Genomic DNA, 26098 nt, shown 5'->3' on the forward strand with positions numbered 1-26098 from the left:
CACTAAAACCTTCAAATGTCAAATTACAGTTAGTTCTGTTAAAAATTGTAGCTAAAATGGCCAAATTACTGAAAATTGGGAGGTACCGTTACATGGGAGCTATATCCGAACATGGACCTATGTTAACAATTTTTGATGGAGAGGTGTTGTGACCACTAAGAACTTCAAATGTCAAATTACTGCTAGTTCGGTTTAATATTGTAGCTAAAATCATCAAATTACTGAAAATCGGGAGGTACCGTTATATGGGGGCTTTCTTGACAATTTTTGGTGGAGAGGTGTGGTGACCACTAAGAATTTCAAATGTCAAATGTTTAAATTACAGATAATTCGGTTAAAACTTGTTGGTAAAATTCTCAAAATACCTGAAATCGGGCGGTAACGTTATATGGGGGCTATTCCAAAACATGGACCTATGTCCACTAGTTATATAAGTTTATTGACATTTAAGAACCCTAAATGTCAATTGATAGCTAAATCGGTCTGAAAATGTAGATAAAAACGTCAAAATGTCGTAAATCATGGGTACCGTTATATGGGGGCTATACCAACACGTGGACCTAGGTCCACAACTTTTGTTATATAAGTTTAGTTACACTTAAGAACCCTAAATGTCAAATTATAGCTATATCGGTCTAAAAATGTAGCTAAAAACGTCAAAATACCGTAAATCGGGGGCTACCGTTATATGGGGGCTATACCAAAACGTGGACCTATGTCCACAAGTTTTGTCACATAAGTTTTTTGGCACTTAAGAACAATAAATGTCAAATTATAGCTAAATCGGTCTGAAAATGTAGCTACAAACGTCAAAATACCGCAAATCGGGGGGTACCGTTATATGGGGGCTATACCAAAACTTGGACCTATGTCCACAACTTTTGTTATATAAGTTTATTGACATTTAAGAACCCTAAATGTCAAATTATAGCTACATCGGTCTGAAAATGTAGCTAAAAACGTCAAAATACCGCAAATCGGGGGGTACCGTTATATTTGGGGCTATACCAAAACGTGGACCTATGTCCACAACTTTTATTATATAAGTTTATTAACACTTAAGAACCCTAAATGTCAAATTATAGCTACATCGCTCTGATAATGTAGCTAAAAACGTCAAAATACCGCAAATCGGGGGGTACCGTTATATGGGGGCTATACCAAACCGTGGACTTATGTCCACAACTTTTGTCGTATATGTTTATTGATACTTAAGAACCCTAAATGTAAAATTATAGCTAAATCGGTCTGAAAATGTAGCTAAAACCGTCAAAATACCGTAAATCGGGGGGTACCGTTATATGGGGTTATACCAAAACGTGGACCTATGTCCACAACTTTGTTATATAAGTTTAATGACACTTAAGAACCCTAAATGTTAAATTATAGCTAAATCGGTCTAAAAATGTAGCTAAAAACGTCAAAATACCGCAAATCGGGGGGTACCGTTATATGGGGGCCATACCAAAACGTGGACCTATGTCCACAAGTTTTGTTATATGTGTTTATTGATACTTATGAACTCTAAATGTCAAATTATAGCCAAATCGGTCTGAAAATGTAGCTAAAAACGTCAAAATACCGTAAATCGGGGGGTACCGTTATATGGGGGCTATACCAAAACGTGGACCTATGTCCACAACTTTTGTTATATAAGTTTATTGATACTTAAGAACCCTAAATGTTAAATTACCGCAAATCGGGGGGTACCGAGTGATTACCACAGACGGACGGACGGACGGACGGACGTGCTCAGATCGACTTAGAATTTTACCCTGATCAAGAATATATATACTTTATAGGGTCGCAAATGAGTATTTCAATGCGTTACAAACGGAAAAACAAACTTAATATACCCTCCATACTATGGTGTAGGGTATAAAAATAAAAACTTTTCTCTACAAAACCCTCACATTGTCATTAATAACCAAAATATTGGCATAGTTTCCAGTGTGAAGAACTTAGGTGTGGTGTTTAATAGTACATTAAGTTGGTCAAACCACGTTGATCTGGCTGCTGGGCAAACGTATGCCAAACTGCGAGTATTATGGGCCACACAGTCTTTTACACCAATTAAAATTCGAATCCTGTTGGCAAAAACTTTCTTGGTTCCCAGTTTAATTTATGGATGTGAACTTTTTGCAAGCTGTGACTCATTGAGCCAGAGGAAACTGAATGTTCCATTTAACAACATTATTCGTTATATCTATGGATTGAAAAAGAATCAACATGTGTCTCATCTTGCACAGTCCCTTTATGGTGTTAGTTTCAATACACTTCTGCGGATAAAGTCTCTATTATTTCTACATAAAATTATTGTTAAGAAGAAACCAATATATCTCTTTGAGAAATTACAATTTACACGGTCCTTCAGAGGCAAAAAACTAGTTCCATTTTTTCGTCGATTCACTGTATCTGATTGGCAGTTCTACATTAACTCGATTAGTCTTTAGAAATCTCTTCCCCACGAAATTCAAACCATCAGCAACGCGTTTTCTTTAAAAAAACAACTTTTCAATCTTTTTCGTGCCTATTTTTGTTATATAATTCCTTTAATAACCATTGTTTTTCTTTTTGGGAATATTTACATATTGTTAAATTAAAATTTATAGATTTAATTATGTTAACTTATGCTTTTAAATTACCTTTGTAATATTATAGTATTAAAATAAGATAATTATTAAATAGTAAATTGGATAGTTCATGATACAATTAAACCTGTACTGTAATTATAAGTTTTATCTTGTTGTGCAGGTGTTCAAGTAAATAAATAAATATATAAATAAATAAATTCACGTTTCAGTTAATCGATGAAAAAATATTTTTAAAAAATTCACGTTTGCCTTAATCGATAAAAATATATTTTTAAAACATTCAATTAATGAAAAGATATTTTTAAAAAACGCACGTATATATATTTTATCGATGGAAAAATATTTTAAAAAAATTCACGTTTCTGTTAATCGATGAAAAAATATTTTAAAAAAATGCACGTTTCTGTTAATCGATGAAAAAATATCTTTAAAAAATTCACGTTACTGTTAATCGATGAAAAAATATTTTTAAAAAATTCACTTTTCTGTTAATCGATGAAAAAATATTTTTAAAAAATTCACGTTTCTGTTAATCGATGAAAAAATATTTTTAAAAAATTCAGGTTACTGTTAATCGATGAAACAATATTGTTAAGAAATTCAAGTTTCCGTTAATCGATGAAAAAATATTGTTAACAAAATTCACGTCTCTGTTAATCGATGCGAAAATATTGTTTAAAAATTCACGTTTCTGTTAATCGATGAAAAATATTTTTTAAAAATTCACGTTTCTGTTAATCGATGAAAAAATATTTTTAAAAAATTCACGTTTCTGTTAATCGATGAAAAAATATTTTTAAAAAATTCAGGTTACTGTTAATCGATGAAACAATATTGTTAAGAAATTCAAGTTTCCGTTAATCGATGAAAAATATTTTTAAAAAAATCACGTTACTGTTAATCGATGAAAAAAATATTTTTAAAAAAATCACGTTTCTGTTAATCGATGAAAATATATTTTTAAAAAAATCACGTTACCGTTAATCGATGAAAAAATATTTTTTAAAAAATTCACGTTTCTGTTAATCAGTGAAAAAATATTTTTAAAAAAAAATCACGTTTCTGTCAATCGAAAAAAAAATTATTTTAAAAAATTCACGTTTCTGTTATCGATGAAAAAATATTTTAAAAAATTCACGTTTCTGCTAATCGATGAAAAAAATATTTTTAAAAAATTCACTTTTCTGTTAATCGATGAAAAAATATTTTAAATAATTCATGTTTCTGTTAATCGATGAAAAAATATTTTAAATAATTCATGTTTCTGTTAATCGATGAAAAAATATTTCTAAATAATTCATGTTTCTGTAATTCGATGAAAAAATGTTTTTAAAAAAAACACGTTCTGTTAATCGTTGAAAAACTGTTCTTAAAAAATTCTCGTTTCTGTTAATCGAAAAAAAAAATATTTTTAAAAAATTCACGTTTCCGTTAATCGATGAAAAAATATTGTTAAAAAATTCACTCTTCTCTTAGTCGATGAAAAAATATTTTTAAATAATTCATGTTTCTGTTAATCGATGAAAAAATATTTTCAAAAAATTCATGTTTCTGTTAATCGATGAAAAAATATTTAAAAAAAATCCGCTTTTCTGCTAAACGATAAAAAATATTTTTAAGAAATCCACGTTTAGATAAAAATACTTAATTAATTAATGGGTCTTCCATTGATAGCAGGCATTCTATGGGTCTTTAGAGATAGCATGGATCGTCTATAGACAGCACTCATTTTATCGGTCTTCTGCGTATATAATTTCTATGTATGTATATAATTTCTTCTGTAAAATTCATTGAAATATAACTTAAACACTATATGTTGCAAATTTAAAATTCATTCCACGAACAAACACCCTTTGCCTTCCACAAATTCCGCAACTGCTTATGCAACCAGCGACTTTTAATATTTATTTTTATCAACAATGAAAAGAGCAAAAAAAAAATATATTTTTTTTCAGCTAAACCATTTCTGTGGTCAAACTTGAAAAACAAACCGATTTGCGAAATAGTTGATAACGAACTTTATCCGAGAGCGCACTAACTAAGTCACACACCGCCACAGTATGGCCACGGACACCGCATTACATTCAATGATCTTAAAGATCGTCAGTATTTTGCCGCTTCTAATGATGGCGGTTCATTGTCAAATGTGTTTGCAGGAAAGAACCAAAATTATGACCGTGAAAAGGAATGGCCGCTTGGAGCGTGTTCCGATGAAGACAATGGTCAAGGATTGTTGTGAAGGTTATGTAATGGATGAAAATAACCCCACCGCATGTGTATCCCTGTGTCATGATGGTTTTGTTTTGGTCGACGGAGAGTGTATACCAAATTGTGAGAATTGTGAAAATGGTGAATGTCTGGCACCGGATGAATGCAAGTGTAATGATGGTTATATGGAGACCACCAAAGGTTGTCAGCCCATATGTGATGAATGTATAAATGCAGTTTGTATTAAACCGGGTATATGTGAGTGTAAAGAGGGGTTTGTATCAACACCCAATGGTTGTGTACCCTCACCGTGTCAAGGTTGTGAAAATGGCATATGCCTGAAGACAGGTGAATGTCAGTGTTCCATGGGTTATAGATGGTCGAATCGGGATCACAAATGTAAGGCAAAATGTAAACATCGTTGCCGTAATGGCTATTGTTCGGCACCAAATCAATGCAGTTGCTATGAGGGTTATCAGAAGTTGCCCAACAAGGATTATGTTTGTATACCCAAAAAATGGTATGACGAAACGACAAATGATGAGAATAATGACGGTGATGATGATGATGCTGGTTTTGGTAATGATTATGATGACAACTTTTATGCTGCCAATTTAATAGATGAACGAAAATGGAGAAAATTTTTAAAAATTGCCCCCGAAAAATCGCCGCTATTAGTTATTTTGAAAGTATTGTAAATAGAATGTGTGTATTTAAGAATATATTTTTAAAATAATAAAAATACATAATTTATTTGACAAAAATTATACAAAACGTGTTTTTATTTATTCATTTATTATGTTTGAGACTTCTTAGGACATCTTCCATTCTACCGAAGGCCTCTTTAAGACGACTTACTATTTTATCGAAGACCTTTTAAGGCATCTCCCATTCTATAGAATACCCCTTAAGGCGTCATATATTCTATAAAAGACCTCTTAATTCGACTTCTATTCTATAGAATACCTCTTAAGGCGATTTCTATTCTATAGAAGACCTCTTAAGGCGATTTCTTTTCTACAGAATACCTCTTAAGGCGATTTCTATTCTACAGACGACCTCTTAAGGCGATTTCTATTCTATAGAAGGTCGCTTAAGGCGATTTCTATTCTACAGAAGACCTCTTAAGGCGATTTATCTATATATATAAAAGAGTAGTGAGGTGAGTGACTGACTGACTGCCTGACTGACTGATTGACTGACTGATTCATCAGCGCCCAGACGAAACCGCTGAAGCTAGAAAGTTGAAATTTTGGGTGTAGGTTGCTGTTGGGGTGTAGGGGTGAGATAAGGCTGGGTTTTTGGAAATTCGACCTAGAAGTGTACGAAAAGTACTAAAAGGTACTAAATATGGTACCCTTTGTATTAGGCAAACGGTAAGAGCTAGAATTCTGGAATTTGGAATGAGGGTAACTGATGGAGAGCTAGAAAGATGTACCAAAGGGTTTTTGGGAATTCGAACTATAAGTGTACGAAAAGTTCAAAAGGGTACTAAATTTAGTACAATTGAGATTTGGGTGAACAGATAGAGCAGGAATCCTGAAATTTGGAATGAAGGTCACTGATGAAGAGTAATGACGAAAGGTTTTTGGAAATTCGAACTATAAGGGTACGAAAAGTACTAAATGGTACTAAATTTAGTACAATTTCGATTTCGGTAAACGGATAGAGATGGAATCCTGAAATTTGATATGAGAGTCGCTGATGAAGAATAACGATGAAAGGTTTTTGGAAATTCGAACTATAAGGGTACGAAAAGTACTAAATGGTACTAAATTTAGTACAATTTGGACTTGGGTGAACGGATAGAGCTGGAATCCTGAAATTTGAAATGGAGTTACTAATGGAGAGTAACAAAAAAAGGTTTTTGCAAATTCTACCTATTAGTGTACGAAAAGTACTAAATGGTACTCAATTTAGTACTATTTGGATTTAGGTGAACGGATAGAGCTAGAATCTTGAAATTTGGAATGAAGGTCACTGATGGAGAGAAGCGATGAAAGGTTTTTGGAAATTCGAACTATAAGGGTACGAAAAGTACTAAATGGTACTAAATTTAGTACAATTTGGATTTCGGGGAACGGATTGAGCTGGAATCCTGAAATTTTGAATGAGGGCCACTGATGGAGATTAACAAAAGTACTAAATGGTACTAAATTTAGTACAATTTGGATTTAAGTGAACGGATTGAGCTGGAATCCTGAAATTTGAAATGAGGGTTCACTGATGGAGATTAACAAAAGTACTAAATGGTACTGGATTTAGTACAATTTGGATTCGGGTGAACGGATAGAGCTGGAATCCTGAACTTTTGAATGAGGGTCACTGGTGGAGAGCAACAAAGAAAAGTTTTTGGAAATTTGAACTGTATGTGCACGAAAAGTACTAAATTTAGTACAATTTGGATTTGGGTGAATGGATAGAGGTGGAATCCTGAAATTTGAAATGAGAGTCGCTGATGAAGAATAACGATGAAAGGTTTTTGGAAATTCGAACTATAAGGGTACAAAAAGTACTAAATTTAGTACAATTTGGATTTCGGTAAACGGATAGAGATGGAATCCTGAAATTTGAAATGAGAGTCGATGATGAAGAATAACGTTGAAAGGTTTTTGGAAATTCGAACTATAAGGGTACGAAAAGTACTAAATGGTACTAAATTTAGTACAAATTGGATTTGGGTGAACGGATAGAGCTGGAATACTGAAATTTGGAATGAAGGTCACTGATGAAAAGTAACAATCAAATGTTTTTGTAAAGTCTACCTATTAGGGTACGAAAAGTACTAAATGGTACTAAATTTAGTACAATTTGGATTTGGGTGAACGGATAGGACAGGAATCTTGGAATTTTGAATAAGGTTGACTGATGGAGAGTAACAAGGACAGGTTTTTGGAAATTCGAACTAAAAGTGTACGAAAAGTACTAAATATAGTACAATTTGGATTTGAATTAACGAATAGTGCTGAAATTTGGAATAAGGGTCACTGATAAAGAGTAAGAAAGGTGTACCAAAGGTCGAAAAGTCCTAAATGGTAGTGAGTGAAACTTGGAATTAAGATAACTGTTAGAATTAGAATTGAGATATGGAGGTAACTTTAGAAAATCATACTAATGTGCACGAAGCAGTACTAAATGGTACTAAATTCGATACAATTTGTATTTGCGTGAACAGATTACTGTTGGAGTGTAGGATTGCGGTTACTTTGGAAATTCGTACTTATGAAAAAGTGCTAAATGAAAGTACATTGGCTATAATTTGGATTTAGGTGAACGAAAGAAGTGAGTTATGCAAGTTGTTTTTGTAAAGCCGTGTACGATAAGTGGCAAATGGTACAAAATTTGGTACCTTTTGGTATTTGCTATATGGTACAGAATTTTGTACAATTTGTGATTTTGTAAAGGGGTGGAATTTTTAAATTTGAAATTCGGTATTAGATTAGCAATTGTTGTTTAGAGTGGAAGTGGGGTGAAGTTTTGAAAATTCGCACTTATTTATACAAAAAGTACTAAATAGTAATATAATTGCTTTCAGCGGAACATATAAAGCTGGAAAAGTGAATTGCGGTCGGGATATATGTTGAGTATAAGGAAGTAAGCTTTGAAACCTTTAATTATGTGTACGAAAAGTTTGGTAACATGTTGGTACCAAAACCATTTTGGTATTGTGTAAACGGTTAAAGTGAGTAATACCTACTATAGGTGAACGAAAAGTACTAAATGGTACTAAATTTGGTGTTGGGTGTAGGAACAAAGCTTGGATTATATAATTTGGACAAAAAATACGAAATGGAAAAATATTTGTTATGAAGATCATTCTGAACTTGGAGATAAAGTTCGGAGTTCGGTTGGAAAATGTGCATAAAATCTTCAAAATGCTCTAAGTCTTCAAAATACCTCTTCTAATAAAAGTGAATTGAAGTAGACATTTTTTAAATAAAGCTTTTATATCCTCTGAGTATTCAATGTCCAAATGTAAAGAAAATTGGACAGTATAGATTTGTTCTATTTTTAAAAAACACTAAGTCGTGGGGTACCGTTATATGGGGATATATTTCGAAAATTTTACGAACCTATTCGGGTTCTTGGCGAAACCGCTGAAGCTAGAACCTTGAATTGTGAATGTTCGTTATTGTTGTTGTGAAGGGGTGTTTGTGTTGGAAATTCGTATTGGGAGGGAATGCTGTGTAAGTGAAGGAGTAAAACCAGAAGTCAAGTCTGAAATTTGCAATATGAGTCGCGGTTGGTGTATGTCTGTGATATGAGGTCGTAGTTTTGGAAATCCGAAATAAAAAATATGGTAGCTGTGTAGGGGTGCGATACGGCAGATATGTTTTTTTTTGGAATTAAATCGATTAAATGTTGGTATTTAAAATAGATTTTAATACAACAGAACAGAGTTCATATATATTTTATGCCCTTTCCGCATACGAAGTAGCGGGTATTTGCTAGTATTCTATAAAAGACCTCTTAAGGCGATTTCTATTCTATAAAAGACCTCTTAGGGCGATTCCTATTCTATAGAAGACCTCTTAAAGTGATTTATATTCTATAGAAGACCTCTTAAGGCGATTTCTATTCTATAGAATACCTCTTAAAGTGATTTATATTCTATAGAACACATCCTAAGGCGATTTCTATTCTATAAAAGACCTCTTAGGGCGATTCCTGTTCTATAGAAGACCTCTTAAGGCGATTCCTATTCTATAGAAGACATCTTAAGGCGATTTCTATTCTATAGAAGACTTCTTAAGGCGATTTCTATTCTATAGAATACCTCTTAAAGTGATTTATATTCTATAGAAGACCTCTTAAGGCGATTTCTATTCTATAGAATACCTCTTAAAGTGATTTATATTCTATAGAACACATCCTAAGGCGATTTCTATTCTATAAAAGACCTCTTAGGGCGATTCCTGTTCTATAGAAGACCTCTTAAGGCGATTTCTATTCTATAGAAACCTCTTAAGGTGATTTCTATCCTATAGAAGACATCTTAAGGCGAGTTCTATTCTATAGAAAACCTCTTAAGGCGATTTCTATTCTATAAAAGATCGCTTAGGGCGATTCATATTGTATAGAAGACCTCTTAAGGCGATTTCTATTCTATAGAATACCTCTTAAAGTGATTTATATTCTATAGAACACATCCTAAGGCGATTTCTATTCTATATAATACCTCTTAAGGCGACTTCTATTCTATAGAAGACCTCTAAAGGCGATTGCTATAATATAGAAGACCTCTTAAGGCGACTTTTATTCTATAGAAGACCTCTTAAGGCGATTTCTATTCTATAGAAGACCTCTCAAGGCGACTTCTCCTCTATAGAAAAACTCATAAGGCGACTTCTATTCTATGGAAGACCTCTTAAGGCGACTTCTGTTCTAAAGAAGACCTCTTAAGGCGATTTAAAGTCTATAGAAGACCTCTTAAGGCGATTTCTATTCTATAGAATACCTCTTAAGGTGATTTCTATTTTATAAAAGACATCTTAAGGCGATTTCTATTCTATAGAAGACATCTTAAGGCGACTTCTATTCTATAGAAGACCTCTTAAGGTGATTTCTATTCTATAGAATACCTCTTAAGGAGACTTTTATTCTATAGAAGACCTCTTAAAGCGACTTCTATTCTATAGAATACCTCTTAAGGCGACTTCTATTCTATAGAAGACCTCTAATGGCGACTTCTATTCTATAGAAGACCTTTTAAGGCGATATCTATTCTATAAAAGACCTCTTAAGGCGATTTCTTTTCTATAGAAGACCTCTTAAGGCGTCTTCTATTCTATAGAAGACCTCTTAAGGTGACTGCTATTCTATAGAAGGCCCATTAAGGCGATATCTATTCTATAGAAGACCTCTTAAGGTGACCGCTATTCTATAAAAGACCTCTAAAGACGATTTCTATTCTATAGAAGACCTTTTAAGGCGATATCTATTCAATAAAAGACCTCTTAAGGCGATTTCTTTTCTATAGAAGACCTCTTAAGGCGACTTCTATTCTATAGAAGACCTCTTAAGGTGACTGCTATTCTATAGAAGACCCATTAAGGCGATATCTATTCTATAGAAGACCTCTTAAGGCGACTTCTATTCTACAGAAGACCTCTAAAGGCGATTTCTATTCTATAGAAGACCTCTTAAGGTGACTGCTATTCTATAAAAGACCTCTAAATAGGATTTCTATTCTATAGAAGGCCTTTTAAGGCGATATCTATTCTATAAAAGACCTCTTTAAGCGATTTCTTTTCTAAAGAAGACCTCTTAAGGCGACTTCTATTCTATAGAAGACCCATTAAGGCGATATCTATTCTATAGAAGACCTCTTAAGGCGACTTCTATTCTACAGAAGACCTCTAAAGGCGATTTCTATTCTATAGAAGACCTCTTAAGGTGACTTTTATTCTATAGAAGACCTCTTAAGGCGACTTCTATTCTACAGAAGACCTCTTAAGGCGACTTCTATTCTATAGAAGACCCCTTAAGGTGATTTCTATTCTATATAATACCTCTTAAGGAGACTTTTATTCTATAGAAGACCTCTTAAGGCGATTTCTATTCTATAGAAGACCTCTTAAGGCGACTTCTATTCTACAGAAGACCTCTTATGGCGACTTCTATGCTATAGAAGACCTTTTAAGACGATTTCTATTCTACAGAAGACCCGCCTTAAAAGGTCTTCTATTCTATAAAATACCTCTTAAGGCGATTTCTTTTCTATAGAAGACCTCTTAAGGCGACTTCTATTCTATAGAAGACCTCTTAAGGTGACTGCTATTCTATAGAAGACCCATTAAGGCGATATCTATTCTATAGAAGACCTCTTAAGGTGACTGCTATTCTATAAAAGACCTCTTAAGACGATTTCTATTCTATAGAAGACCTTTTATGGCGATATCTATTCTATAAAAGACCTCTTGAGGCGATTTCTTTTCTATAGAAGACCTCTTAAGGCGACTTCTATTCTACAGAAGACCTCTAAAGGCGATTTCTATTCTATAGAATACCTCTTAAGGAGACTTTTATTCTATAGAAGACCTCTTAATTCGACTTCTATTCTATAGAAGACCTCTTAAGGCGACTTCTATTCTATAGAAGACCTCTTATGGCGGCTTCTATTCTATAGAAGACCTTTTAAGACGATTTCTATTCTACAGAAGACCCGCCTTAAAAGGTCTTCTATTTTATAAAAGACCTCTTAAGGCGATTTCTTTTCTATAGAAGACCTCTTAAGGAGACTTCTATCCTATAGAAGACCTCTTAAGGTGACTGCTATTCTATAGAAGACCCATTAAGGCGATATCTATTCTATAGAAGACCTCTTAAGGCGATTTCTATTCTATAGAAGACCTCTTAAGGTGACTGATATTCTATAAAAGACCTCTAAATACGATTTCTATTCTATAGAAGACCTTTTAAGGCGATATCCATTCTATAAAAGACCTCTTAAGGCGATTTCTTTTCTATAGAAGACCTCTTAAGGCGACTTCTATTCTACAGAAGACCTCTAAAGGCGATTTCTGTTCTATAGAAGACCTCTTAAGGTGACTGTTATAAAGGCGATTTCTATTCTATAAAAGACCTCTTAAGGCGACTTCTATTCTATAGAAAACCTCTTAAGGTGACTGCTATTCTATAGAATACCTCTAAAGGCGATTTCTATTCTACAGAAGACCTCTCTAGGCGACTTCTACTCTATAGAAAACCTCATAAGGCGATTTCTATTCTATAGAAGACCTCTTACGGCGACTTCTATTCTATGGAAGGCCTCTTAGCCGACCTCTACCTCTTAAGTCGACTTCTATTCTGTAGAAGGTCTTTTAAGGTGTCTTTTAGTCTATAGAAGAACTCTAAAGACGTCTTCTGATCTATAGAAGACCTCTGAAGGAGTCTTCTATTTATAGAAGACATCTTCTAATCTGTACAAGACCTCTGAAGACGTCGCCTAATCTATAGAAGACCCCTGATGACGTATTTTATTTTATAGAATACCTCTGAAGATACCTTTTATCCCGTAGAAGACCTACAGAGAGATACTCTTAACACGTCTTCTACTCTGTAGGAGACCTCTGAAAACGTCTTCTGTTCTATGCAAAACCTCGGAAAGACTTCCCATAGAAGACTTTCGAAGACGACTTCTATTCTACAGGAGACTTTCGAAAACGTCTCTTATTCTATAGAAGACGTCTATAAAAGACTTCTGGAGCCGTCTTATATTCTATAGAAGTCATCTGGAGACGTCTCCTATTTTATAGAAAATCTTTGAAGACGTCTTCTACTCTATAGAAGACCTCTGAAACGTTTTCTATTTTATAGAAGTCCTCTGAAGGTGTCTTCTATTCTATAGAATACCTCTGAAGACGTGTTCTATTCTGTAGAAAATATGTGAAGACGTCTTTAGAACCATGACCAAATCATGGATGTTAGGACTCGTAAGTGAGATATATTCAATGGAGAATAGCCGTAGACTATCCCCGCATTTTCACATACAATATTAGGAACCTATGACTTATACAGATGACGTTATTTTAGTTTATAGTACTAAAATACGTAATTTTTTAAAGTCCGATCTGGGTTATCAATATTTGCCCTATATATATTCACCATAGATATTTCAAAAACAGTTTGGATTGAGCACACATAATCTTCTGAAAATTTGATTATAAAAAAACATCAATAAAATATATTTTGTGACCGCAGATAACGAAAATGTGAATAAAAACGGTAGAATATGGTCCCAAATCATATATGAAAAGCGAAAGCTTCTGGAGATGTTAAATATTATAGCTAATAATTTCTTTTGTTCAGAGACTCATAATGAAATTTGATTCGGAACATTTATTCTTTTAACACAATCCCCAAAAAGTGAAAGATTTTAGGACATTTTGACTCAGTATGGAATAAATTTTAATTAAGAGTCTAAAAGTTAAACAAATAATTTCTACCTATAATATCTAATTTTGTTACGTAATTTTCTTAACAAAGTATTTTACTTAGATATCTAGTTTGTTCTGCGACCTACAGTGAAATTTTTTGTAGAACATTTCTTCTTTAAACACCTTTCGTCTAAAACTAAATTTCATGTTAATTTCATGCATCAACTCGAAAATAGAACAAAACAAATTTATTCAAAAAAATATTTGGGTGTTTTGTTGGCAAAATTGATGTATATATTTTTGTGATATATATTGTAAATACAAGTCTCATTTATTCAGCGACTTATAGTGAAATTTGATGGAGAATATTTTTGTCTTTGACGTCTTCTATCTAGAATGAAGTTTTGTGGGACAGATTCCTGGCGTTTATGTACGGTTTAGAGTTTAGGTGTATTCTGGAACCTATAGTAAAATTTTATGACAAATAATTTTGTAGAATATTTTGATCTGATACGATCACATTTTAAAGGATTTTTTAAAGTTTTTTTGAAAAGGGAAAGGTAATTTTAAAAAAAGTTCAATTTTGTTGTACAGTGTTATTAGACAGCGGAATCCTGTGCAAATGCACATACGGTTAGGATGGTCGTAGAGAAAATCTGATTAGACAGAAACTTTTTTATCACAAAATAAAACGAATTAGTCCCAGAAATTTTTGCACACTTTGCATATCGTACATATTTTTAAATATTCGTAAATTTAGTATTGTCTTCGTTAGGGGTATAAAACTTTAAACTTGAAATTTATCCGCATATGTCCACGTCTTCATATAGCCCCCATAGAACGGTAACACCCGATTTCTGATATTTTGAAGGTTGTGACCTCAACATCACACTGAAGTGGCTGACATTTTGTATTAAGTCTTTGTTGAGAGTATAAAACTTTTCACCTGAATTTTGTCAGTGTAGGTTCACGTCTTCATATAGCCCCCATAGAACGTTACCTTCCGATTTTCGGTATTTTGAAAGTTGTAGCCTCAATATCCCTCAAAAACGATTAAAATTTGGTATTTAGTGTTCGTTTAGGGATATAAAACTTTCCACATGAAATTTATCAATATAGGACCACCTCTTCATATAGCCCCCATAGAACGGTACCTCCGGATTTCTGGTATTTTGAAGGTTGTGGTCTCAATATCCCTCCAAAATGGCTGAAATTTGGTATTAAGTCTTCCTTGGGGGTATAATATATTCCACCTGAAATTTCTCGATTTGGGTCCACCTCTTCATATAGCCTCCATAGAACTGTACCTCCGGATTTCTGCTATTTTGAAGGTTGTAGCCCCCACAGAACGTTAACTCCCGATTTTCGGTATTTTGTAAGATGTAGCCTCAATATCCCACCGTTATGACTGAAATTTGGTATTTAGTCTTCGTTAGAGGTATAAAACTTTCCATCTGAAATTTCTCGGTATAGGTTCACGTCTTCATATAGCCCCCATAGAACGGTACCTCCGGATTTCTGGTATTTAGAAGGTTGTGGCCTCAATATCCCGCCAAAATGGCTTAAATTTGGTATTAAGTCTTCCTTGGGTGTAATCAACTTTCCACCTAAAATTTGTCGGTATAGGTCAACGTCTTCATATAGCCCCCATAGAACGGTACCTCCGGATTTCTGGTATTTTGAAGGTTGTGGTCTCAATATCCCTCCGAAATGGCTGAAATTTGGTATTTAGTCTTCGTTAGAGGTACAAAACTTTCCATCTGAAATTTCTCGGTATAGGTTCACGTCTTCATATAGCTCCCATAGAACGGTACCTCCAGATTTCTGGTATTTTGAAGGCTGTAATCTCAATATCCCTCCGAAATGGATAAAATTTGGTATTAAGTCTTCCTTGGGAGTATAAAACTTTCCACCTGAAATTTGTCGGTATAGGTCAACGTCTTCATATAGCCCCCATAGAACGGTACCTCCGGATTTCTGGTATTTAGAAGGTTGTGGCCTCAATATCCCGCCAAAATGGTTAAATTTGGTATTAAGTCTTCCTTGGGTGTAATCAACTTTCCACCTAAAATTTGTCGGTTTAGGTTCAGGCCTTCATATAGCCCCCATAGAACGATACCTCCCGATTTTCGTTATTTTGAAGGCTGAGGCTGTGGTTATAAATTTCTCGATTTTATTGACTTGTCTTAAAAGAAATTTTAAGCAGAGAAATTTTACATACAAACATTTTTGTACCTGTTATTGAAATATTTGTTGCATAAGAGAATATGTAAAATGCATAAATTTTGCATATGCAAAAATTTATGCATTTTGATAATTTTGCAAATGTCATATGTTTCGATTTCCATTGAGTCAGAAGCCAAAATATGCCTAGTCCCAAAATTTGACATGAATCGGACCAAAAACAGGGGTTGCATAAAATTCCGCTGTCTAGTTATGGGCTACGAGGGCTGCTCTAATAATAAAAGTTAAAAATGGTTAAGTCGAATTCTTCTGCTTATTGAGACTTACATGTTTTAGTTTTTTCCGGGACCGTAGGAAATTTGTAAATATATCGTTTTTCTTAATGGGAGAGATTAGAGAGATTTTTTAAGAATATTTTTTTTTCAAAAATCGTGTTTTTTTTGAGAATACTTTTTAAAAAAATCGTGGACTTTTTAAAGAATATTTTTTGAAAAAATCGTGGATTTTTTAAAGATTTTTTTTTTTTCAAAAATTGAGGATTTTTTAAATAATATTTTTTCAAATATCGTGGATTTTTTAATGAAAATTTTTTTAAATATCGTGGATTTTTTAATGAAATTTTTTTTAAATATCGTGGATTTTTTAATGAAAATTTTTTTAAATATCGTGGATTTTTTAAAAAATATTTTTTCAAAAATCGTGGATTTTTAAGAATATTTTTTCAAAAACCGTGGATTTTTTAAAAAATATTTTTTTTTCAAAAACCGTGGATTTTTTAAAGAATATTTTTTCAAATATCGTGGATTTTTTAAAGTATATTTTTTCATTTCATTTAATTTATTATTCATACATTATTATTTTTTCAAAAGTCTTAGATTTTTTTTCTTAAACCGTGGATTTTTTAAAGAATATTTTTTAAAAAATCGTGGATTTTTTATAGTATATTTTTTTCAAAAATCTTAGATTTTTTTATGAATATTTTTCAAAAATCGTAGATTTTTTAAAGTATATTTTTTCGCGTGCCACCTTCGGAATTCATGCCTATATGTACCACGGCACTTTCCACAAAATTTCATGAAAATCGGTTCGTTAGTTTTCGAGATATAACATACTTAAAAACTGGCCGTGGTCGGGACTTCGGAAACCAAGAAAGAACATTTGATCGGGGGCGCAAACACCGTTGTCTCGAAAATGAATTTGCAACCCGATGCATGCATAAGTTTAGTAAATATAGCGATTATAAAACAATAGGCCCCCAAAATTCTTCAACAAATATATAGCATAGCAAGTCCTATGCAAATGGGACTAAAGAAAATGTTGTAGCAGTGAAAATCCTGTACATTCTCCCATCAAAATGGCTGAAATTTTGTATTTAGTCTTTGCATGGGCTACATACAATTTTTGCAGAAATTTGCAGGTCCACGTTTTGATAGCCCCCATAGGACCGTGCCTTCATATTTCGCGTTTTTTAAAGATTTTAGCCTCTTTATTCCATTAAAATCGCTGAAATTTGGTATTTAGTCTTCGCTTGGTTTACAAAACTCTTCTCTCGGTGCAGATCAGCGTAGGTATGTGTACCACATATTGATTTCGACATTTGAAGGTATAGAATGTTCTTACCGGCCGAACTCAACTCCGCTTTAACTTATTTTAGAGGGTATTGCAATATCCAATGCCATTGATGGACATTAAGGCTATAAAATATATAACTAATTGGGGTTCGAGATTCATATATAATTGATTTCTGTTCGAGATTTATATTTGATCGATTTCAATTCAATCTTCTCTTGTGTTTATTATATTGTATGTGGAGTTCAAAGTTCACAATAGTCTCTAACTAGCGAAGATAGAAATTCAGCGGCTGCAAAATTTCAACATTATGATTCACATAAATGCTCAGGCTGTCGTTTTTTCAGAATTTGTCAAAAAATGTTTATAAATATTTTATCAGCTATAACACAAATACGGTCGGTTCCCAATATTATTTCTCCACGTTATTATTTTCTCGTCAACACAACAAACAATAAAATTGAAGATAAAAACACAGAAAATGCCCAACATTCGATGAGATCCTATGAATTTTTATTTCATTTCATCCAAATAATTTTAAGTCAAATCCAAGTATGAATAACATTTCGATAAACTTCCAAACAATAATGAATCACTTGAATCATACTCTTTTCGAAATCATGCAAATGAAACACCAAATATGCCAAAAACAAAACTAATGGAACTCAATACAGTCACCCCGAAATCTTTCAGTCCTTCAAACAAATGTCAAAAACATATGAAAATTAAGTCTACTTAAAGTCCCCGAATTGTTGTTGTTCGCAGATTTCCGCTCAAAACGCATATCGAGCAGTGAACTTAATTCGTTCATATTTTTAAGGTCAGGAACAAGCATTGTCGCTTTGATACCACCCAGTAACATAACATCACTGACCGCATTTTAGAGGTGACGAATTAAGTACAACCCTTAAGCGATAAAAGCTAAGTACAAGGTTGTCCAAACGTTAATTTTATCAACAGCTTTAATATTCATAAACACTAAACAAATTCAAAATGCGAACCACAGAAGAATTTGCAATTTAGTTTTTGTTTACCTTCTGAAGAGAAAACATTCGTTGTTTGCATTACAGATACGAGTATGTCGAACAAATTCCCCTTCTTGTGTATTCTACTGTCGGTGTGTTTGTTCACCACGGCTCAAACAAAAATCTGCAAATACAATGTTACAAAATTGATGCCCGTAAAAGTTAATAATTCGTGGTCCAAGAAATATATAACCAAAACAAAATTTGATTGCTGTGAAGGTTACAAACCGGATCCAAGTAAAAAAGCTTCTTGTATACCGATATGTGAAGAAGGATTTGCGTATTCCATAGATAAAGGATGTTTACCCAACTGCCCGGAAAATTGTACAAACGGTATTTGCCTACAGCCTGGAATTTGTCAATGCGAAATAGGTTTTCAGTATTCATCAACGGAAGGATGTGTGCCAGAAATTGAAGGCATTATTAGAATCTCGGGACTGAAACGTCATTTCATTGGCCGTTTTATTAATGACTAAGAGTGTTATGTATATTTGATAGAAAATATTAAAAAATATGTTTATATATATTTTTTTAATTAAATACTAATAAATAGCACAGTACAACAAAATGTTTTTTTTTAATTACAAGAAACCCTGTACAGATTATGAAAGAGGTCGAAAAAAGAAGACACGTGTATCGAAGTTTTGAAGGTTTACATCTGGAAGTACCCTAAATGCGTAGGGGAAGTTCCACCTATTTGTACATTTTTGGAAATATTCGAGTTAGGATTCCTTGGAATCCTTGCTTTTTAGGCATATAGTGTAAAAATTGCCGAAAGAAGAAAAATAATAATTTCACTACAAATCTCAGAATAAATTACCTATCTAGGTTTAATATTTTTTATGAAAATTACATCAGAAATTTACGTATTAAAGGTAGAAATTATTTGTCCAAATTTTTATACTCTAAGCATTTATGCTAACGAGGGTATATACACTTTCATACAGACAAAATGTGCCTCATCGAAATAATGGTTTTAGACCAGGGACTTACGAAGGGGGGGGGGTCCCCCGTGCCCCCCCGAAATGGTTTGGTCCGACAAAATTTTTTGAGCTACTTTAACAAATTATTAAAATTTTTTCTCTAAAATAATTTTTGTTTTTGAAATTTCAAATGAAAACTGATATTGTTCTGAAGGTTCTGTACTGAAAATGTGCTTTATCAACAAGTTGTCTGAAGAAATATTTAATTTTTTTTGTTTGAATACGCTCTTTGAGAGAAACTTCCAGTAAAACTGAATTCCTTCCTTATGCAATGCCTGTGGTTTGAAATTCGTATTCAAAAGGATTACAAATTCATTATTGTGCGGATTAGAAGTACATAAAATGAAGTGCCTATTGGGCAATATGTACGACATATCAAGGGTTATCCGTGGAGTATATCTCGAAAACCAATTAGAAAATTGATTTACTGCCTTAATCAAAATTTTGTTTTGTATTAACTTATTGCTAAATAGTGGGGGAAAATAATAGAGAAAAATGTATTGTTGTGCATCATAAAGTGATAATATCTGCTATAAATAACATGCCCATCTGATTTTATTCCTATCAGTAACAAATTTGTAGCTAAAAAAAAAACAACCGTAAACGAAATTAAAGCTCAAGCTATTGTATTAAAATCTGCTGTTATTCGTATTGCATATTGTATATCACGGTGCTTTTGGACCAACTTCAAACGAATAAAGCTTACACCTGGGTTTATAGGTGAAAAAATAAAAAAAATAATTTTCAGGGTTTTTCAGGTTTTGACCGTTTTGCTGGAAAACCACAAGCCCTATCTAAATGGAATTAAAGAAAATGTTGTAGAAGTGAAAATTATTGTTCTTTTATGATATTTTCCTATGGTTTACCATTTTTGAGATATAGAAATTCAAATTGGGACAATTCACTGACTGTATCGTCTCCTTATAAAACAATGTCATGACTGCAATTTCCCAACTTAAACTTATAAATCTCAAAAATGGTACAACCGAGGAAAAAATTACGAAACATTGCTGTTTCAGAATCTTATCTTCTTCAGAAGAACTTCCCAGTTTAACGTTTGTTCAAGACCACCGTGAAATTGTACCCTCAGCCGTTAGGCTCATGATAAAAATGTAACCCGCGTGACAATTTGGAGTCGATTTATCCCAGTTCGTCCGTCCGTCAGTCTGTATGGCTCGAGCCCATTATAACTTTCGAACAGATCAACAGATTTTGTCCAAAATTTGGATCTCGCAATGTTTTGTTCAAATTTCCTTTGGACACTTCCCCAGCCAGATTTCAAAATGTTTCCCTAAAATCTTGAGCAAAGTCCAATTCGATTTTTTCGAGACCTGGAGTAGGTTCGAATATGGGTCGACTCACTTGAGGTCTTGTTTACAGCGATATTGTATTTTTCGTGGGTGGGTCAATGGTTATATCAGGATTGTTCCAAAAGCTCTAAATCTTACGCCGACCAACTAATTTGACTTCCAAAATAAGGTCCACTTCCAAAAGTCGATTCTTTCTGGTACCGTCTGTACAAAAGTGCAAAACTATTGCGCTTTCATCGAAGTCACATTTTTGATCATAATGCCAACAATCGAGAAGTTCTACACCCCAAATATTTTGAAGATATTGTCGGAAAGTTTATACGTCCAAAAAAAGAAGACGAAATTCTGAAACTTCCTGGCTATACAATTTACAGAACAAAAATTGGCTTTGTAGCCCGTATCCGATGTGTCTATATATAAAAGTCTCAACTAACACAGGCTGAGGGTATATCTCTGTAGGGAAACCCGACTGTTACTTTTTCTTGTTTTCCAGAAATCAAAAGTTATGAATTTTTATAAGTTTGTCTCTGCTGTGCCGACAGAAGAGATTGGTTGTTGGAAACCATTGATGTATCAGATGGAGTTTTTCGACTCAACCTATTTTTTCAGGATTTAGCTAAAATGTTGCCGAGCATGTTATACCCTACACCACTATGTGGGGAGGGTATTATAAGTTGGTTTTGCCCAAAAAGTTTGTAACGCATCGAAATAATGGTCGTAGACCCATACTTATATATACCAAAATGAATGTCTCGACGAGCTGAGTCGATCTGGCTATGTGTGTCCGTCCGTCAGTCCGTCCGTCCGTCCGTCTGTCCGTCTGTCCGTCTGTCCATCTAAACCTTGTAATCACGCTACAGGTCGCAATTTTGATCGGATCGTCGCCAAATTTTGGGTGTTGATGAGGGTCCCGGAGGGGAAGAAGCCTATTGATTTTGGTGATGGTCGGATAATATTTAGGGGTCGGAAAGCGCAAAAAGCTTAGGTGGATAAAAAGACAACGTTTTTTTCCAAAGCGAATATCTTAGCTTCTATTTGGGGTATACCAAAAGCAAAACCTGACGATGAAAGTAGAAAATATCACCTTTCTAAAGGTGAAAAATAGGTGCTCGTAGGTGATCAAACAACGAAGATATCACAATAGTAGCAAATAAAACCCCAATTTTCATTTTTGCGATTTTAATTATAATGACGAATATCACAGCTTTGGTTGGAAACTTTCCAAAAGCAGAGCCTGACTATGAAAGTAGAAGATACCGTCTTTACAATGATGCAAACTAGGTCGGAGTTGGTAACCAAATAACGGAGATATCGCAATAGTCAATAATACATCCAATTTTTTCTATTTTTTTGGAAATGGGGGTCTCACAGATGAAGAAGCCTATTGATTTTGGTGATGGTCGGATAATATATAGGGGTCTTAATGGGCAAACAAATTATTTGCATAAAAAGACAACGTCTCAGCTTCTATATGGGGTATACCAAAAGCAAATCCTGACAATGAAAGTAGAAAATATCACCTTTCTAACGATGTAAAGTAGGTTCTCGTAGGTGATCAAACAACGAAGATATCACAATAGTAGCAAATAGAACACAAATTTTCATTTTTGCGATTTTAATTATAATGACGAATATCCAAGCTTTGGTTGGGGACTTTCCAAAAGCAAAGCCTGACTATGAAAGTAGAATGTCCCATCTTTACAATGATGCAAACTAGGTCAGCGTAGGTGACCTACTAACGGAGATATCGCAATAGTCATGTATTACCTCATTTTTCCATTTTTTGGAAATCACGCTACAGGTCGCAATTATGATCAGATCGTCACGAAATTTCGAGGGTTAGGGGGTTTCACAGGAGAAAAAGCCTATTGATTTTGGTCATGGTCGGATAATAAGTAGGGGTCGGAATGAGCAAATATTTATTTGGAGAAAAAGTCAACATTTTATTCCAAAGCAAATATCTCACGAGTCTATAAGGTGTATACAAAAAGCAAAACCTGGCGATGAAAGTAGAAAATATCACCTTTGCATCGATGTAACGAAGGTTGTCGTAGGTGGTCAAACAACGAAGATATCGCATTAGTCGCTAATAGAATCCAACTTTTCATTTTTGCGATTTTAATAATAATGACGGATATCACACCTTTAGTTGAGGACCTTCTAAAAGCACAGCCTGACTAAGAAAGTAGAAAATCGCATATTTAAAATTATGCAAAGTAGGTTGGCGTAGGTGGTCAAATAATAGAGATAGCAATAGTCGGTAATACATGCCATTTTTCATTTTTTACGAAATCGCGCTGCAGGTCGCAATTTTGATTGGATCGTCACGAAATTTTGGGAGTTATTGGGAGTCCCAGAGAGAAAGAGGCATATTATGTTTGGTGGTAGTCGGATTACATTCCCTAAAAGAAATGTTTACCAGTGAACCGCTTATACACAGGGGTAGTGGTGTAGGGTATCACATGGTCGGCCCCGTCCCGACTATAGCCTTTGCTCACTTGTTTTAGAGATATTTTTCGATCATGTTTTTCCGAAGTCTCAAACAGTACTACGAGTTGGATTTGGAGCCTATGAGTCGTAGATTGCATCGCCCAGCTCCTGTAACTTTCTGAATGTTTAGTTGGCTTTCATTGACTCTATCACTTCTTGTAAAATAGTAAAGCTTTGGTGTTTTTATGCACTTAAAGAGTATTATTTTCTTACAATAATAAAAAACGTTTTTATTTGGCACTGAAATTAGTGTGTAATATATGTACTTTAAAGAAGAAACGGCGTTATGTTCGGGTCGAACTGTTTATATCCTCCAAACACTGTATACTCGTATATCTATTCGACATATTCGCACTTTTTGCATGGAAGTTCTTCCACCAAAAGGATTTCCAAAATCCAAATTTTTAAAAATTATGCTAATAGACTCAACAACACAACACATGGTCGTATGCCAAACTGCCCTGAGTATGCTTATGTCATGTTCATACCAGCATTTGAATCACGTCGTTCTTTCTCATAATTACCTACACGAATTAACCCGTTCATACGACATGGTACACAATTCATAGCAACATGATTCATATTTTCATGGTTTTTGTTTACTGATTTTAAAGAAATTTTCAACCAAAATACGGGTAAAATTATTTTATATGAACTGAAAAAATATTTATCCTTCTTTCAGATATCTATTTAAAATTAAATTCTATTATTTTCATTCATGTTTTCCATTTCTTCTCACAATTTTGGTGCTTTCAGTATATTTTCAAATTTTTCTATTTCAATAATTAACGAGAGAGAGACCTGCCAACATATCTTTTTGTATACAGAAATTCCGGCAGGCATTTGATTTTTGTTTGTAAATTTGTACGCGAATTTGAAACGATGGACAAGAAATGCAACTGCAAAAGAAGAGAAGACAAAATTTGCTATGATATTAATGAATATTAGTCGTTAAACTGTTTACTTTTCATTCATATTTTGCAGTTTTTCTAAAAAGTTTTGGATTTTTAATACATTTTTAATTTTTTATTTTTGCTGTCATAATTAATTTATTTCGATAAATTCTCTCATTTGTTAGAGATGGGACATATTTTATCGTCGTTCTGAGAGTAATTTAAATTGAACAATGTACAAAAATCGTTGTTCGTTCTCAAAATTTTTGTATGGGGAATGAAGTAATTGTATCGTAATTTGGGGTCCAACAACGAATAGAGAGCGAATTACCGCTAGTCTGAACATGGCATTAGGCTAAAAACTGTCAAACTTTCCAAAAAAAAAAAGTCAAATGACTCATGGCGACACTGCGTGTTGCCTAGGCCAGAAGGTTTTTAGTGCCCCTCGTACATAAAATCATCAAAAAAAACCTTTAAAATAGTTTTACGTAGCGATACATAACATTTTTAATTTTCATGATTTTTGGTCAAGTTGGGCCCCCCCCCCCCCCCGAAATGAAATCCTGCGTACGTCCCTGTTTTAGACCCCAAGTATGTTTGGACGAAATCCGTTTCAGACAATTTGGAGTCGATTTAGCAATGTCCGTCCGTCGGTTGGCTGGTGCGCACGACAACTCTCGAACGGATGAACCGATTCGATCCAAAGTTTGGCTTTCGTAAAAGTTCGGAAATGTTCGGAAAATTTGTGCGCACGATAACTCTTGAAGGGAGCAACCGATTTGGTCCATACTTTGCACATCGTGAAATTTCTACCAGACTTAGATGAGGTTCAAATATGGACTCAATCGGCCCACTCCTTCAGGTACCTCCCACACAAAATTTCGGATAAGTTCAGTTTAGGACCTGCTCTCGAATCGCTTTGATTTTTGTTGCAACTACTTGTATTCACTTCCCCCCATACGACGGTACAAGTTTTATCAGGGGCCAGTCCATACTTCCTGAGAAAATGACTGGAAAGGTGCAAAAGTCCCTATGACACCTTGTGTAGTTGTTGGAGCGCAAAATTTGGCCTTCGTAATATGTTATCAAAACATTCAGGTACCTCCCCAAAAAACTTCAAAATGTTCGGAAAAATTTTGCGCACGATAACTCTTGAAGGGAGTGACCGATGTAATCTATACTTTGCACATCCTAATATATCTACCAGATATAGATCACGTTCGAATATGGACTATATTTATCTACTCCTTCTGGTACCTCTCACACAAAATTTCGGATAAGTTCACTTTAAGACCTGATATGGAATCACTTTGATTTTTGTTGAAGTGATTTGCATTCGCTACCTCCATTACGACGGTAAAAGTTTTTTCAGGGGCAAGTCCATATTTCTTGGGAAAACAACCCAAAAGGTGTAAAAAACCCCAATGTCACCATATGTGGCGGTCCTAACTTTAGATCTCCTTATATTTTATCAAAATTTAGTTTAGCTTCTAAAATGGCCAATATCGGTCCTCCCTTAAGGTACCTGCCCTACAAAAGTTCAACATTTGTGAATTAGTACAGTTAATTTCTAATCCACGTTTTTGTCGTCAAGTTCAAATGTTTAAAAAGGGACACAAAATTCTGAAGAGACCTTAAATAAGATTTAAGGTTATAAGGTTTTAGGAGGAGTTGTACCCACTGAAACATACAAAAATGTCATAGTAGGTCCATGACAGCCATAAATGGGCTCTCCTATATTTATACGTTAAAATATAAAAAAAGTAAGAAATGCGTTAAGTTCGGCCGGGGCGAACTTTTTATACCCTCCACCACGAACTGTATTGAAGTGAATAGGAACAATTAGTTTTATTTCGTTTATGAAAGTACTAAACTCTTACTTTTATTGCAGAAGTAGTTCATATATCTCAACTGATAATACTCCCTTCAAAAAATTAATATGGGGCGACATTTTTGTTCTTTC

At 33.9% G+C, this 26098-nt stretch overlaps 1 protein-coding gene across 1 annotated transcript; it reads left to right on the top strand.

Annotated features, from left to right (window-relative positions):
* The first annotated feature begins 4595 nt into the window (after positions 1-4595).
* On the top strand, positions 4596-19014 carry LOC141392205 (uncharacterized). The gene is made up of 2 exons (XM_073965159.1): positions 4596-5491; positions 18441-19014. Exons 1-2 carry the CDS (start codon positions 4655-4657, stop codon positions 18933-18935), a joined length of 1332 nt encoding a protein of 443 aa, XP_073821260.1. The 5' UTR covers positions 4596-4654; the 3' UTR covers positions 18936-19014.
* The last annotated feature ends 7084 nt before the right edge of the window (positions 19015-26098 follow it).

Source organism: Musca autumnalis, unplaced genomic scaffold, assembly GCF_047663935.1.
Source record: "Musca autumnalis isolate F117 unplaced genomic scaffold, ASM4766393v1 scaffold_2, whole genome shotgun sequence".
Lineage (NCBI taxonomy): Eukaryota > Metazoa > Arthropoda > Insecta > Diptera > Muscidae > Musca > Musca autumnalis.

What these genes read in the sequence shown, in the direction of transcription:
- LOC141392205 (XM_073965159.1), top strand. Translation starts at nt 4,655, where the DNA reads ATGGCCACGGACACCGCATTACATTCAATGATCTTAAAGATCGTCAGT. An exon ending in CGCTATTAGTTATTTTGAAA is followed by an intron (nt 5,492 to 18,440) that starts GTATTGTAAATA and finishes TGCGAACCACAG; the next exon opens with AAGAATTTGCAATTTAGTTT.